The following is a 16,295-nucleotide window of genomic DNA, read 5'->3' on the forward strand; positions in this document are numbered from 1 at the left end:
TGCCCCCAATGCCCCCAATGTCCCCTCAATGTCCTTCCATGGTCCCCATTGCCCCCATTGCCCCCATAGCCCCCAATGCCCCCATTACCCCCAATGCCCCCATTACCCCCATTACCCCCAATACCCCCATTACTTCCATTACCCCCAATGCCCCCCAATGCCCCCAATGCCCCCATTGCCCCCATTGCCCCCATTGCCCCCATTGCCCCCAATGTCCCCATTGCCCCCATTACCCCCATTGCCCCCATAGCCCCCAATGCCCCCATTACCCCCATTACCCCCTATACCCCCATTACTTCCATTACCCCCAATGCCCCCAATGCCCCCATTGCCCCCATTACCCCCAATGCCCCCAATGTCCCCTCAATGTCCTTCCATGGTCCCCATTGCCCCCATTGCCCCCAATGCCCCCATTGCCCCCATTGCCCCCATAGCCCCCAGTGTCCCCATTGCCCCCATTACCCCCATTGCCCCCATTGCCCCCAATGTCCCCATTGTCCCCATTGCCCCCATAGACCCCATTGTCCCCACTGTCCCCTCTGTCCCCAGAGGAGGCGGAGGACCGTTCCCGCGTCCAACAGGCGGCCGAATGCTGCCGGGAAATCCTAAACCGGGTCAACCAGGAGGTGCGGGACATGGAGAACCTCATGGTACGGCCCCAAATGGCCCCAGCGGGACCCCAGTGACCCCAGTGGGACCCCAATGACCCCAATGGGACCCCAGTGAGCTCAAATGGGCCCCAGTGACCCCAAATGACCCCAATGGGACCCCAATGACCCCAATGGGACCCCAATGACCCCAAATGGGCCCCAGTGACCCCAAATGACCCCAATGGGACCCCAATGACCCCAAATATGCCCCAGTGACCCCAAATGACCCCAATGGGACCCCAATGACCCCAAATGGGCCCCAGTGACCCCAAATGACCCCAATGGGACCCCAATGACCCCAATGGGACCCCAATGACCCCAAATGGGCCCCAGTGACCCCAAATGGCCCCAATGGGACCCCAATGACTCCAATGGGACCCCAGTGAGCTCAAATGGGCCCCAGTGACCCCAAATGACCCCAATGGGACCCCAATGACCCCAATGGGACCCCAATGACCCCAAATGGGCCCCAGTGACCCCAAATGGCCCCAATGGGACCCCAATGACTCCAATGGGACCCCAGTGAGCTCAAATGGGCCCCAGTGACCCCAAATGACCCCAATGGGACCCCAATGACCCCAATGGGACCCCAGTGAGCTCAAATGGGCCCCAGTGACCCCAAATGACCCCAATGGGACCCCAATGACCCCAATGGGACCCCAATGACCCCAAATGGGCCCCAGTGACCCCAAATGGCCCCATCGGGACCCCAAAGACCCCAATGGGCCCTAAAGACCCCAATGGGACCCCAGTGACCTCAAATGGGCCCCAGTGACCTTAAATGGGCCCCAATGACCCCAAATGGGCCCCAAAGACCCCAGTGGGACCCCAATGACCCCAAATGGCCCCAATGGGACCCCAGTGACCCCAAATGGGCCCCAAAGACCCCAATGGGCCCCAAAGACCCCAATGGGACCCCAATGACTCCAAATGGGCCCCAATGCCCCCAAATGGGCCCCAATGACTCCAATGGGACCCCAATGACCCCAAATGGGCCCCAAAGACCCCAATGGGACCCCAATGACCCCAAATGGGCCCCAAAGACCCCAATGGACCCCAATGACCTCAAATGGGCCCCAGTGACCTTAAATGGGCCCCAGCGGGACCCCAATGACCCCAAATGGGACCCCAATAAACCCAAATGGGCCCCAAAGACCCCAATGGGCCCCAAAGAACCCAATGGGACCCCAATGACCCCAAATGGGCCCCAAAGACCCCAATGGACCCCAACGACCTCAAATGGGCCCCAGTGACCTTAAATGGGCCCCAGCGGGACCCCAATGACCCCAAATGGGACCCCAATAAACCCAAATGGGCCCCAAAGACCCCAATGGGCCCCAAAGAACCCAATGGGACCCCAATGACCCCAAATGGGCCCCAATGCCCCCAAATGGGCCCCAATGACTCCAAATGGGCCCCAGTGACCTTAAATGGGACCCCAATGGGCCCCAAAGACCCCAATGGGACCCCAATGACCCCAAATGGGCCCCAAAGACCCCAATGGACCCCAACGACCTCAAATGGGCCCCAGTGACCTTAAATGGGCCCCAGCGGGACCCCAATGACCCCAAATGGGACCCCAATAAACCCAAATGGGCCCCAAAGACCCCAATGGGCCCCAAAGAACCCAACGGGACCCCAATGACCCCAAATGGGCCCCAATGCCCCCAAATGGGCCCCAATGACTCCAAATGGGCCCCAGTGACCTTAAATGGGACCCCAATGGGCCCCAAAGACCCCAATGGGACCCCAATGACCCCAAATGGGCCCCAAAGACCCCAATGGACCCCAACGACCTCAAATGGGCCCCAGTGACCTTAAATGGGCCCCAGCGGGACCCCAATGACCCCAAATGGGACCCCAATAAACCCAAATGGGCCCCAAAGACCCCAATGGGCCCCAAAGAACCCAACGGGACCCCAATGACCCCAAATGGGCCCCAATGCCCCCAAATGGGCCCCAATGACTCCAAATGGGCCCCAGTGACCTTAAATGGGACCCCAATGGGCCCCAAAGACCCCAATGGGACCCCAATGACCCCAAATGGGCCCCAAAGACCCCAATGGACCCCAACGACCTCAAATGGGCCCCAGTGACCTTAAATGGGCCCCAGCGGGACCCCAATGACCCCAAATGGGACCCCAATAAACCCAAATGGGCCCCAAAGACCCCAATGGGCCCCAAAGAACCCAACGGGACCCCAATGACCCCAAATGGGCCCCAATGCCCCCAAATGGGCCCCAATGACTCCAAATGGGCCCCAGTGACCTTAAATGGGACCCCAATGGGCCCCAAAGACCCCAATGGGACCCCAATGACCCCAAATGGGCCCCAAAGACCCCAATGGGACCCCAGTGACCCCAAATGGGACCCCAATGACCTCAAATGGGCCCCAGTGACCCCAAATGGGACCCAATGACCCCAAAGGGTTCCCATTGAGTCCCCATTGAGTTCTCCCATTGACCCCCAATGTTTCCCCACTGACCCCATGACCCCGTGACCTTTGACCCCCAACTCCATGACCCTGTGACCCCCGACCCCGTGACCTTTGACCCCCCAACCTCACGACCCCTGTCTACCCCTGACCCCGTGATCCCTCGCCCGTGACCTTTGACCCCCGACCCTGTGATCCTGTGACCCCTGGCCTGTGACCTTTGACCCCTGAACCTGTGACCCCATGACCCCTGGCCCTGTGACCTTTGACCCCCCAACCTCACGACCCCCCGTGACCCTGTGACCTCTGACCCCTGACCCAGTGACTTTGTGACCTCCTGACCTTTAACCCCTGTCTACCCCTGGCCCCATGACCCCTATTCTGTGACCTTTGACCCCCCGACCCTGCGACCCCTGGCCTGTGACCTTTGACCCCTGACCCCCATGACCCTATGAGCCCTGGCCCTGAGACCTTTGACCCCTGACCCCCGTCTCTGTGACCCTGGCCATGTGACCTTTGACCCCTGACCCCGTCTCTGTGACCCCCGACCCTGTGACCTTTGACCCCTGACCCCGTGACCTTTGACCTTTGACCCCCCACGCAGAAGCTGAAGGACTACCAGCGCCGCTTGGATTTGTCCAACCTGAAGCAGAGCTCCGACCCACTGCTCAGCGACTACAAGGTGGGGCACTTGTGGGGCTGGGGGCACTTGTGGGGCATTGCTATGGGGCATTGCTATGGGGCTGGAGGCACTTGTGGGGCATTGCTATGGGGCTGGGGGCACTTATGGGGTTGGGGGCACTTGTGGGGCTGGGGGCACTTGTGGGGCATTGCTATGGGGCTGGGGCCACTTATGGGGCTGGGGGCACTTATGGGTCATCGCTATGGGGCAGTTTCGGATTCGGGGTTTTCCCCGTGAGCCCAATTGTGCCGTTATGGGGCTGGGGCCACTTATGGGGCTGAGGGCACTTCTGGGCCACTTATGGGGCTGGGGCCACTTATGGGGCTGGGGGCTTTGTTGGGGGGCTGGGGCCACTTATGGGGCTGGGGCCACTTCTGGGCCACTTCTGGGGCTGGGGCCACTTATGGGGCATTGCTATGGGGCTGGGGGTATTTATGAGGCACTTATGGGGCACTTCTGGGGCACTTATGGGGCTGGGGCCACTTATGGGGCTGAGGGCACTTCTGGGCCACTTATGGGGCTGGGGCCACTTATGGGGCTGGGGCCACTTGTGGGTCATCGCTATGGGGCAGCTTCAGATTCGGGGTTTTCCCCGTGAGCCCAATTGTGCTGTTATGGGGCTGGGGCCACTTGTGGGGCTGGGACCACTTCTGGGGCACTTATGGGGCTGGGGCCACTTCTGGGCCACTTATGGGGCTGGGGCCACTTATGGGCCACTTATGGGGCTGGGGCCACTTATGGGGCTGGGGGCTTTGTTGGGGGGCTGGGGCCACTTCTGGGGCTGGGGCCACTTATGGGGCTGGGGCCACTTCTGGGCCACTTATGGGGCTGGGGCCACTTATGGGGCATCGCTATGGGGCTGAGGGCACTTCTGGGGCTGAGGGCACTTATGGGGCTGGGGCCACTTATGGGGCATCGCTATGGGTCTGAGGGCACTTCTGGGCCACTTATGGGGCTGGGGGCACTTGTGGGTCATCGCTATGGGGCAGTTTCGGATTCGGGGTTTTCCCCGTGAGCCCAATTGTGCCGTTATGGGACTGGGGCCACTTATGGGGCATCGCTATGGGGCTGGGGCCACTTCTGGGCCACTTATGGGGCTGGGGCCACTTCTGGGGCATTGCTATGGGGCTGGGGGCCCTTATGGGGCTGGGGCCACTTCTGGGCCACTTATGGGGCTGGGGCCACTTATGGGGCTGGGGGCTTTGTTGGGGGGCTGGGGCCACTTCTGGGGCTGGGGCCACTTATGGGGCTGGGGCCACTTCTGGGCCACTTATGGGGCTGGGGCCACTTATGGGGCATCGCTATGGGGCTGAGGGCACTTCTGGGGCTGAGGGCACTTATGGGGCTGGGGCCACTTATGGGGCATCGCTATGGGTCTGAGGGCACTTCTGGGCCACTTATGGGGCTGGGGGCACTTGTGGGTCATCGCTATGGGGCAGTTTCGGATTCGGGGTTTTCCCCGTGAGCCCAATTGTGCCGTTATGGGACTGGGGCCACTTATGGGGCATCGCTATGGGGCTGGGGCCACTTCTGGGCCACTTATGGGGCTGGGGCCACTTCTGGGGCATTGCTATGGGGCTGGGGGCCCTTATGGGGCTGGGGCCACTTCTGGGCCACTTATGGGGCTGGGGCCACTTATGGGGCATCGCTATGGGGCTGAGGGCACTTATGGGGCTGGGGCCACTTATGGGGCTGGGGCCACTTATGGGGCATCGCTATGGGTCTGAGGGCACTTCTGGGCCACTTATGGGGCTGGGGGCACTTGTGGGTCATCGCTATGGGGCAGTTTCGGATTTGGGGTTTTCCCCGTGAGCCCAATTGTGCCGTTATGGGGCTGGGGCCACTTATGGGGCATCGCTATGGGGCTGAGGGCACTTCTGGGGCTGAGGGCACTTCTGGGCCACTTCTGGGGCTGGGGTCAGTTATGGGGCTGGGGCCACTTATGGGGCTGGGGCCACTTATGGGGCATCGCTATGGGTCTGAGGGCACTTCTGGGCCACTTATGGGGCTGGGGCCACTTATGGGGTTGAGGGCACTTATGGGGCTGGGGGCACTTATGGGGCACTTATGGGGCTGGGGGCATTTACAGGGCATTGCTATGGGGCTGGGGGCCCTTATGGGGCACTTCTGGGGCTGGGGGCACTTATGGGGCTGAGGACACTTATGGGGCTGGGGGCACTTATGGGGCTGGGGGCACTTATGGGTCATCGCTATGGGGCAGTTTCGGATCCGGGGTTTTCCCCGTGAGCCCAATTGTGCCGTTATGGGGCTGGGGCCACTTATGGGGCTGAGGGCACTTCTGGGCCACTTATGGGGCTGGGGCCACTTATGGGGCTGGGGCCACTTGTGGGTCATCGCTATGGGGCAGTTTCGGATTCGGGGTTTTCCCCGTGAGCCCAATTGTGCCTTTTTTTGCCCCAGAATTTGGATATGACGAAGCGAACGCTGCTGCACGAAGGGCCGCTCATATGGCGCATATCCCGGGACAAAGCAGTGGGTGAGCGGGGAACCCCAAAAATGGGCCCCAAAACACCCCCAAAACACCCCCAAAAACCCCCAAAATCCACCCCAAAAACCCCCCCAAAACCCCCAAAACCCCTGAAGACCCCAAAATCCACCCCCAAATCCCCCAAAGACCCCAAAGACCCCCAAATCCCCCAAAATCCCCCCAAATCCCCCCAAAACACCCCCCAAAGACCCCCAAAATCCACCCCAAAGACCCCAAAATCCCACACAAAAAACCCCAAATCCCCCCAAAACCCTCCCAAAACCCCCCCAAAACCCCCAAAGACCCCAAAATCCCCCCCAAAAAACCCCAAATCCCCCAAATCCCCCAAAGACCCCAAAATCCCACACAAAAACTCCAAATCCCCCCAAAACCCCCAAAATCCACCCCAAAGACCCCAAAACCCCCCCCAAAAAAACCCAAATCCCCCAAAGACCCCAAAATCCCCCCCAAAACCCCCCAAAACGCCCCCAAAATCCACCCCAAAGACCCCAAAATCCCCCTCAAAAAACCCCAAATCCCCCAAAGACCCCAAAATCCCCCCCAAAACCCCTCCAAATCCCCCCCAAAACCCCCAAAACCCTCCAAAATCCACCCCAAAGACCCCAAAATCCCCCCCAAAAAACCCCAAATCCCCCAAAGACCCCCAAATCCCCCCCAAAACACCTCCAAACCCCCCCCAAAACCCCCCCAAAACCCCCAAAGACCCCAAAATCCACCCCCAAATCCCCCAAAGACCCCAAAGACCCCCAAATCCCCCAAAGACCCCAAAGACCCCCAAATCCCCCAAAATCCCCCAAAATCCCCCCAAAACACCCCCCAAAGACCCCCAAAATCCACCCCAAAGACCCCAAAATCCCACACAAAAAACCCCAAATCCCCCCAAAACCCTCCCAAAACCCCCCCAAAACCCCCAAAGACCCCAAAATCCCCCCCAAAAAACCCCAAATCCCCCAAATCCCCCAAAGACCCCAAAATCCCCCAAAACCCCCCCAAAATCCACCCCAAAGACCCCAAAATCCCCCCCAAAAAACCCCAAAACACCCCCCAAAGACCCCAAAATCCCCCCCAAAAAACCCCAAATCCCCCAAAGACCCCAAAATCCCCCAAAACCTCCCCCAAAATCCCCCAAAGACCCCCAAATCCCCCCAAAAAAACCCCAAATCCCCCAAAGACCCCAAAGATCCCCAAATCCCCCCCCCCCAAAAACCCCCAAACCACCCCCAACCCCCCCCCAAAAGCCCCCCAAAACCCACAAAACCCCCCAAAACCCTCCCCAAAATCCACCCCAAAGACCCCAAAATCCCCCCCAAAAAACCCCAAATCCCCCAAAGACCCCAAAATCCACCCCAAAGACCCCAAAACCCCCCAAAATCCCCCCCAAAACCCCCCAAAAAACCCCCAACCCCCCCCCCAAAAGCCCCCCAAAACCCCCAAAACCCCCCAAACCCCCCTCCCAAAACCCCCCCAAGACCCCCCCAAAACCCCCTCAAAGACCCCAAAACCCCCCAAAACCCCCAAACCCCCCCCAAAAACCCCAAATCCCCCCCAAACCCCCCCAAAACCCCCCAAAAATGTGGGTTTTCTCCTCAAAAAAGTGAAAGAAAAAGCAAAAGGGTAGAAAATGAGCCCAAAAGGGAACCGTGAATAAATGGTGGAAAAGCAATGTAAAAGTGGGAATATCTGCACGAAAGTGGGACCTCCATAAATTGGAAAAGGGATTTTATGGGAGAGACATCAAAAATTTGGGTTTTCTCCTTAAAAAAATGAAAGAAAAAGCAAAAGAGCAGAAAATGAGCCCAAAAGGGAACTGTGAATAAATGGTGGGAAAACAAAGCAAAAGTGGGAATATCTGCACGAAAGTGGGACCTCCGTAAATTGGAAAATGGGTTTTGTGTGGGAGATACCAAAAATTAGGGTTTTCTCCTTAAAAAAATGAAAGAAAAAGCAAAAGAGCAGAAAATGAGCCCAAAAGGGAACCATGAATAAATGGTGGGAAAGCAATGTAAAAGTGGGAATATCTGCACGAAAGTGCGACCTCCGCGAATCAGAAGAGGCGCTGTGTGGGGGAGACGTCCAAAATTCGGGTTTTCTCCCCGAAAAAAGAAAAGAAAAAGGGAAAGTGGGGAAAACTGCCCCCCCCAAAAACGTCTGGATGAAAAAAAGGTCGGGAAAAATGGTCAAAATTCCCAATGAATGAATTAAGGGAGGGGTGGGGGGGGGGGGGGAAGGGGCCTTCCTTTCATCGGATGCTGCAAGTCATAGTGGGGGGGGGTCCCCAAAAACAGCCAGATTGGGGGTAAAACAGCACCCCCCCCCCCCCCCCCCCAACATAGAGGTGCAGGCGCTGCTGCTGGACGAGGTGCTGCTGCTGCTGCAGCGCGTGGAGGAGCGGCTGATGCTCCGCCCACACAGCCGAGGCCCCGCCCCCCCCGACGGCCGCCGCCTCCTCAGCCCCATCGTCCCACTGCGCAGCGCCATGGCGCGCCAGGTGGCCACAGGTGGGCGGGGCCTCGCCTTATTTGGGCATCGGGGGGGCGGGGAGATGGCCGTATATGGGCAGGGGGGGCGGGGCGACGGCCGGATGTGGGGATAGGGGCGGGGAGATGGCCGTATATGGGCATGGGGGGCGGGGCGACGGCCGGATGTGGGGATAGGGGGCGGGGAGATGGCCGTATATGGGCAGGGGGGCGGGGCGACGGCCGGATATGGGCATGGGGGCGGGGCTGTGGCTTTATATGGGCAGGGGGGCGGGGCGACGGCCGGATGTGGGGGTAGGGGGCGGGGAGATGGCCGTATATGGGCAGGGGGGCGGGGCGACGGCCGGATGTGGGGATGGGGGCGGGGAGATGGCCGTATATGGGCATGGGGGCGGGGAGATGGCTGTATATGGGCAGGGGGGTGGGGCGACGGCCGGATGTGGGGATGGGGGGCGGGGAGATGGCCGTATATGGGCATGGGGGCGGGGCGACGGCCGGATTTGGGGATGGGGGCGGGGCTGTGGCCTTATATGGGCATGGGGGCGGGGCGATAGCCGGATGTGGGGATAGAGGGCGGGGCGTCGGCCGGATGTGGGGATAAGGGGCGGGGCGTTGGGCGTAGGGGAGCGATGATTAGATATGGGCATGGGGGCGGGGCTATGGCCTTATATGGGCATGGGGGCGGGTTATGACCTTATATGGGCATAGGGAAGTGGGATTGTGACCTTACATGGAATGAGGGGCAGGGTTATGACCTTATATGAGCATGGGGGGTGGGGTTATGAACTTATATGGAGCAAGGGAAGAGGGTTATGACCTTATATGGTATAAGGGCCGTTTATGACCTTATATGGAATGAGGGGGGGGGTGTTGTTATGACCTTATATGGAATGAGGGTGGGTCATGGCCTTATATGGCATGAGGGAGTGGGTTATGACCTTATATGGTATAAGGGCCGCTAATGACCTTATATGGAATGAGGGGGTGGTGGTGTTATGACCTTATATGGTATGAGGGCAGCGAACGACCTTATATGGAATGAGGGGGGGTGTTATGACCTTATATGGAATGAGGGAGGTCGTGTTATGACCATATATGGGCATAAAGAGAGGGTCATGGCCTCATATGGAACGAGGGGGTGCGTTATGACCTTATATGGTATAAGGGCCTCTAATGACCTTACATGGAATGGGGGGGCGGGGCTATGACCTTATATGGTATAAGGGCAGCGAACAACCTTATATGGAATGAGGGGGGGTGGGGCTATGACCTTATATGGGCAATGGGGTGGGGTCGTGGCCTTATATGGGCAATGGGGGTGGGGTTATGACCTTAAAGGGGCGGTTTCCTATTGGGAACCGCATCTTTTGGGGGTGGGGGCTCCTTTTTGGGGTCCCCCCCCCCTCATTTTGGGGTCCCCCCCCCCGCAGACCCCCGCGCCTTCTATGTGATCAGCAGCTGGGAGCAGGGAGCGCAGATCTATGAGTTGGGGGCCGCCTCCATCGCTGAGCGCAAAGCGTGAGGGGGGGGGACCCCAAAAATGGGGGGGGACCCCAAAAATGGGGGGGGGGCCAAAAAAGGGGGGAGTTCAAAAAGGGGGGGAGCCCGAAGATGGGGAGGAGCCCATAAAGGGGGGGGGGGGGAATTCGGGGGGGAGCCCCAAAAATGGGGGGACCCCAAAAAATGGGGGGGGACCCCAAAAATGGGGGGAGTCCAAAAAGGGGGGGGGGGGAACTTCGGGGGGGAACACCAAAAATGGGGGGCAAAAAGTGGGGGAGCCCAAAAAGGGGGGGAGTCCAAAAAGGGGGGGGGGAATTCAGGGGGGAGCCCCAAAAATGGGGGGACCCAAAAATGGGGGGGACCCCAAAAATGGGGGGAGTCCAAAAAGGGGGGGGGGGGGGGGGAACTTCGGGGGGGAGCCCCAAAAATGGGGGGCAAAAAGGGGGGGAGCCCAAAAAGGGGGGGGGGAAATTCGGGGGGGAACCCCAAAAAATGGGGGGGACCCCAAAAAATCGGGGGGAGCCCAAAAAGGGGGGGGGGGGGGAACTTCGGAGGGGAACCGCAAAAATGGGGGGGACCCCAAAAATGGGGGGAGTCCAAAAGGGGGGGGGGGCAAAAAAGGGGGGAGTCCAAAAGGGGGGGGGGGCAAAAAAGGGGGGGCAAAAAGGGGGGGGTCCCAATTTTGGGGGGGGGTCCCATTTTGGGGGGGGTCCATTGTGGGGGGGGGGGGGTCCCCAATTTAGGGGGGTCCCATATTTGGGGGGTTCCCATTGGTTGGGGGGGGGGTCCCCATTTTGGGGGGGTTCCCATTGATTTTGGGGGGGGGTCCCAATTTTGGGGTGGGTCCCATATTTGGGGGGGGTCCCCAATTTGGGGGGGGGGTCTCATTTTTGGGGTCCCCATTTTGTGGGGGGGTCCCATTTTTGGGGGGTCTCATTGGTTTTGGGGGGGTTCCCATTGGTTTTGGGGGGGTCCCAATTTTGGGGGGGGTCCCCAATTTGGGGGGTGTCCCATTTTGGGGGTGGGGTCCCCAATTTGGGGGGGTGTCCCATTTTGGGGGGTCCCCAATTTGGGGGGGTGTCCCATTTTGGGGGGGTCCCATTGATTTTGGGGGTGGTTCCCATTGGTTTTGGGGGGGGTCCCATTGGTTTTGGGGGGGTTCCCATTGGTTTTGGGGGGGGTCCCATTGATTTTGGGGGGGGGTCCCAATTTGGGGGGTGTCCCATTTTGGGGGGGGTTCTCATTGGTTTTGGGGGGGGGTCCCATTGATTCTGGGGGGGGGTCCCAATTTGGGGGGGGGTCCATTGTGGAGGGGGTGTCCCATTTTGGGGGTGGGGTCCCCAATTTGGGGGGGGTCTCATTTTTGGGGTCCCCCCCCAGGTGGTGCCATGCTCTGAGCCACGCTGCGGGAGCGCTGCGACCCCCCCTGGGCACACAGAGCCGCCCCAGAGCCGCGGGGGGGGGGCGGAGAGTGAGTCGGCACTATTAATTAACCCCAATTAACGGGGAACCCCAATTAATGAGCCCAATGAATGGCCCCAATGAATGGCCCCAATGAATGACCCCAATGAGGGACCCCAATGAATGATCCCCATCTGTGACCCCAAAGGGACCCCAATGTGACCCCAATTAGCCATGCTAATTAGTCACCCCAATTAATGACCCCAGTTAATGACCCCAATTAATGACCCCAATTAAGGGCCTCAATGAGGGACCCCAATGAATGATCCCCATCTGTGACCCCAAAGGGCCCCCAATCTGTGTTCATAAGGTGGCCCCAATTAGCCATGCTAATTAGTCACCCCAATTAATGACCCCAGTTAATGACCCCAATTAATAGGGACCCCAATTAATGACCCCAATGAATGGCCTCAATGAGGAACCCCAATGAATGATCCCCATCTGTGACCCCAAAGGGACCCCAATGTGACCCCAATTAGCCATGCTAATTAGTCACCCCAATTAATGACCCCAGTTAATGACCCCAATGAATGACCCCAATGAGGGACCCCAATGAATGATCCCCGGCTGTGACCCCAAAGGGTCTCTATGGGGCCTCTATGGGTCTCTATGGGTCCCTATCAGTCCCTATGGGTCCCTTTGGGTCTCTATGGGTCCCTATGGAGTCCCTATGGAGTCCCTATGGGTCCCTATGGGTCTCTATGTGTCTCTATGGGTCTCTATGGGTCCCTATGGGGTCTCTATGGGGTCTCTATGGATCTCTATGGGGACTCTATGGGTCTCTGTGGGGTCTCTATGGGTCTCTATGGGTCTCTATGGGTCTCTATGTGTCCCTATGGGTTTCTATGTGTCTCTATGTGTCTCTATGGGGTCTCTATGGATTTCTGTGGGGTCTCTATGGGTCTCTATGGGTCCCTATGTGTCTCTATGGGGTCTCTATGGGTCTCTATGGGTCCCTATGGGGCTCTATGGGGTCTCTATGGGTTTCTATGATGTTTCTATGGGTCCATATGGGGTCTCTATGGGGTCTCTATGGCTCCCTTTGGGTCTCTATGGGTCCCTGTGGGTCTCTATGGGGTCCCTATGGGGTCTCTATGGGGTCTCTATGGATCTCTATGGGGTCTCTATGGGTCTCTGTGGGGTCTCTATGGGTCCCTATGGGTCCCTATGGGTCTCTATGAGGACTCTATGTGTCTTTATGGGTCTCTATGGGTCTCTATGGGTCCCTATGGGTCTCTATGGGTCTCTATGGGTCCCTATGGGTCTCTATGGGTTTCTATGATGTTTCTATGGGGTCTCTATGAGTCTCTGTGGGGTCTCTATGGGTCCCTATGAGTCTCTATGGGGTCTCTATGGGTCTCTATGGGTCTCTATGGGTCCCTATGGGGCTCTATGGGGTCTCTATGGGGTCTCTATGGGTCCCTATGAGTCTCTATGGGGTCTCTATGGGTCTCTATGGGTCTCTATGGGTCCCTATGGATCTCTATGGGGTCTCTATGAGGTCCCTATGGATCTCTATGTGTCTCCATGGGTCTCTATGGGGTCTCTATGCGTCCATATAGATTTCTATGGGGTCTCTGTGGATCCCTATGGGGTCTCTATGGGTCTCTATGGTGTCTCTATGTGTCCCTATGTGTCTCTATGGGTCCCTCTGGGTCTCTATGGGGTCTCTATGGGTCCCTATGAGTCTCTATGGGGTTTCTATGTGTTCTTATGGGTCCCTGTGGGTCTCTATGGGTCCCTATGGGTCTCTATGGGTCTCTGTGGGTCTCTGTGGGTCTCTATGGGTCCCTATGGGTCTCCGTGGGTTTCTATGGGGTCTCTATGAGTCTCTATGGGGTCTCTATGGTGTCTCTGTGGATCCCTATGGGTCTCTATGGTGTCTCTGTGGGTCTCTATGGGGTCTCTATGGGTCCATATGGATCTCTATGGGTTTCTATGGGTCCCTATGGGTCTCTATGGGTTTCTATGGGGTCTCTATGGGTCCCTATGGGGCTCTATGGGGTCTCTATGGGTCTCTATGGGTATCTATGGGTCCCTATGGGTCTCTATGGGTCTCTATGGGGCCTCTATGGGTCCCTATGGGTCTCTATGGGGTTCCTATGGGTCTCTGTGGATCCCTATGGGGTCTCTATTGGTGTCTATGGGGTCTCTATGTGTCCTTATGGGTCCCTATGGGTCTCTATGAGGTCTCTATGGGTCCATATGGATCTCTATGGGTCTCTATGGGTCCCTATGGGGTCTCTATGGGTCTCTATGGGTCTCTATGGGGTCTCTATGGGTCTCTATGGGTCCATATGGGTCTCTATGGGTTTCCATTGGGTCTCTATGGGGTCACTATGGGTCTCTATGGATCCCTATAGGTCTCTATGGTGTCTCTGTGGGTCTCTATGGGGTCTGTATGGGTCCATATAGATCTCTGTGGGTCTCTATGGGTCCCTATGGGTCTCTATGGGTTTCTATGGTGTCCCTATGGGTCTCTATGGGTTTCTATGGGATCTCTATGGGTCTCTATGGATCCCTATGGGTCTCTATGGATCCCTATGGATCCCTATGGGGTCTCTATGGGGTCTCTATGGATCTCTATGGGGTCTCTATGGGTCTCTGTGGGGTCTCTATGGGTTCCTATGGGTCCCTATGGGGTCTCTGTGTGTCCCTATGGGTTTCTCTGTGTCTCTATGTGTCTCTATGGGGTCTCTATGGATCTCTGTGGGGTCTCTATGGGTCCCTATGAGTCTCTATGGGGTCTGTATGGATCCCTATGGGTCTCTATGGGTCCCTATGGGTCTTTATGGGTTTCTATGGTGTCCCTATGGGTCTCTATGGGTTTCTGTGGGGTCTCTATGGGTCTCTAGAGGTTTCTATGGGTCTCTATGGATCTCTGTGGAGTCTCTATGGGTCTCTATGGGTCCCTATGGGGTCTCTATGGATCTCTATGGGGTCTCTATGGGGTCTCTGTGTGTCTCTGTGGGTCTCTATGGGGTCTCTATGTGTCTCTATGGGGTCTCTATGGATCCCTATGGGATCTCTATGGGTCTCTATGGGTTTCTATGGGGTCCCTATGGGTCTCTATGGGTTTCTATTGGGTCTCTATAGGGTCTCCATGGGTCTCTATGGGTCCCTATGGGTCTCTATGGGGGCTCTATGGGTCTCTATGGGTCTCTATTGGGTCTCTATGTGTCCCTATGGGTCCCTATGGGTCTCTATGGGGGCTCTATGGGTCTCTATGTGTCCCTATGGGTCTCTATGTGTCTCTATGGGGTCTCTATGGATCTCTATGGGGTCTCTATGGGGTCTCTGTGTGTCTCTGTGGGTCTCTATGGGGTCTCTATGTGTCTCTATGGGGTCTCTATGGATCCCTATGGGATCTCAATGGGTCTCTATGGGTTTCTATGGGCTCTCTATGGGTCTCTATGGGTCTCTATGGGTTTCTATGGGTCTCTATGTGTCTCTGTGGAGTCTCTATGGGTCTCTATGGGTCCCTATGTGTCTCTATGTGTCTCTATGGGTCCCTATGTCTCTATGGGTTTCTATGGGGTCTCTATGAGTCTCTGTGGGGTCTCTATGGATCCCTATGGGTCTCTATGGGTTTCTATGGTGTCCCTATGGGTCTCTATGGGTTTCTATGGGGTCCCTATGAGTCTCTATGGGATCTCTATGGGTCTCTATGGATCCCTATGGGTCTCTATGGGTCTCTATGGATCCCTATGGGTCTCTATGGGGTCTCTATGGGTCTCTATGGATCCCTATGGGTCTCTATGGGGTCTCTATGGATCCCTGTGGGGTCTCTATGGGTCTCTATGGGTCTCTATGGGTCTCTATGGGCTCTCTATGGGGTCCCTATGGATCCCTATGGGTCTCTATGGTTATCTATGGGGTCTCTATGGGTCTCTATGGTTATCTATGGGGTCTCTATGGGTCTCTATGGATCCCTATGGTGTCTCTATGGTTATCTATGGGGTCTCTATGGGTCTCTATGGATCCCTATGGTGTCTCTATGGTTATCTATGGGGTCTCTATGGGTCTCTATGGGTCCCTATGGGGTCCCTATGGGGTCCCTATGGGGTCTCTATGGGGTCTCTATGGGGTTTCTCCGCAGGAAGGACAGCACTGCCGACCCCCACCTGAAGGAGGCGCCGCCGTCGGACGGTGGGGGCCAAATTTGGGGTCGATTTGGGGCCGATTTGGGGCAATTTGGGGGGTCGGGGGGGGGGAATTTGGGGCCATTTGGGGGCTTTTTGGGGTCACTCGGGGGCGGTTTGGGGTTTTTGGGGGGCAGTTTGGATTAATTTGGGGGTCTTTTGGATTAATTTGGGGGATTTGGGGGGATTTGGGGTTTTTGGGGGGGATTTGGGGGTTTTTGGGGTCTTTGGGGGGGATTTTGGGGTCTTTGGGGGATTTGGGGGTTTTTGGGGGGGGATTTTGGGGTCTTTGAGGTTTTGGGGGGGATTTGGGGTTTTTTGGGGGGGATTTCGGGTTTTTTGGGGGATTTGGGGTTTTTTTGGGGGGGGATTTGGGATTCTTTGGGGGATTTGGGGGTTTTTTGGGGGGGGATTTGGGGGTCTTTGGGGTTTTTTGGGGG

General features: G+C 57.4%; 1 protein-coding gene across 1 annotated transcript in view; it reads left to right on the forward strand.

Moving 5' to 3' along the window:
* Positions 1-15,914, forward strand: part of LOC112530995 (Rho guanine nucleotide exchange factor 1) — a gene marked incomplete at its 3' end in the record, with an annotated part of 51,238 nt that extends 35,324 nt beyond the window's left edge. Inside the window, 7 exon segments of the mRNA XM_040656816.1 lie at positions 550-650; positions 3,689-3,766; positions 6,188-6,263; positions 8,609-8,773; positions 10,183-10,270; positions 11,633-11,723; positions 15,813-15,914. Coding sequence (XP_040512750.1) covers positions 550-650; positions 3,689-3,766; positions 6,188-6,263; positions 8,609-8,773; positions 10,183-10,270; positions 11,633-11,723; positions 15,813-15,914 — 701 coding nt within the window.
* Between the last annotated feature and the right edge of the window lie 381 nt (positions 15,915-16,295).

Source organism: Gallus gallus, assembly GCF_016699485.2.
Source record: "Gallus gallus isolate bGalGal1 chromosome 35 unlocalized genomic scaffold, bGalGal1.mat.broiler.GRCg7b 35_unloc2, whole genome shotgun sequence".
Taxonomy (NCBI): Eukaryota; Metazoa; Chordata; class Aves; order Galliformes; family Phasianidae; genus Gallus; species Gallus gallus.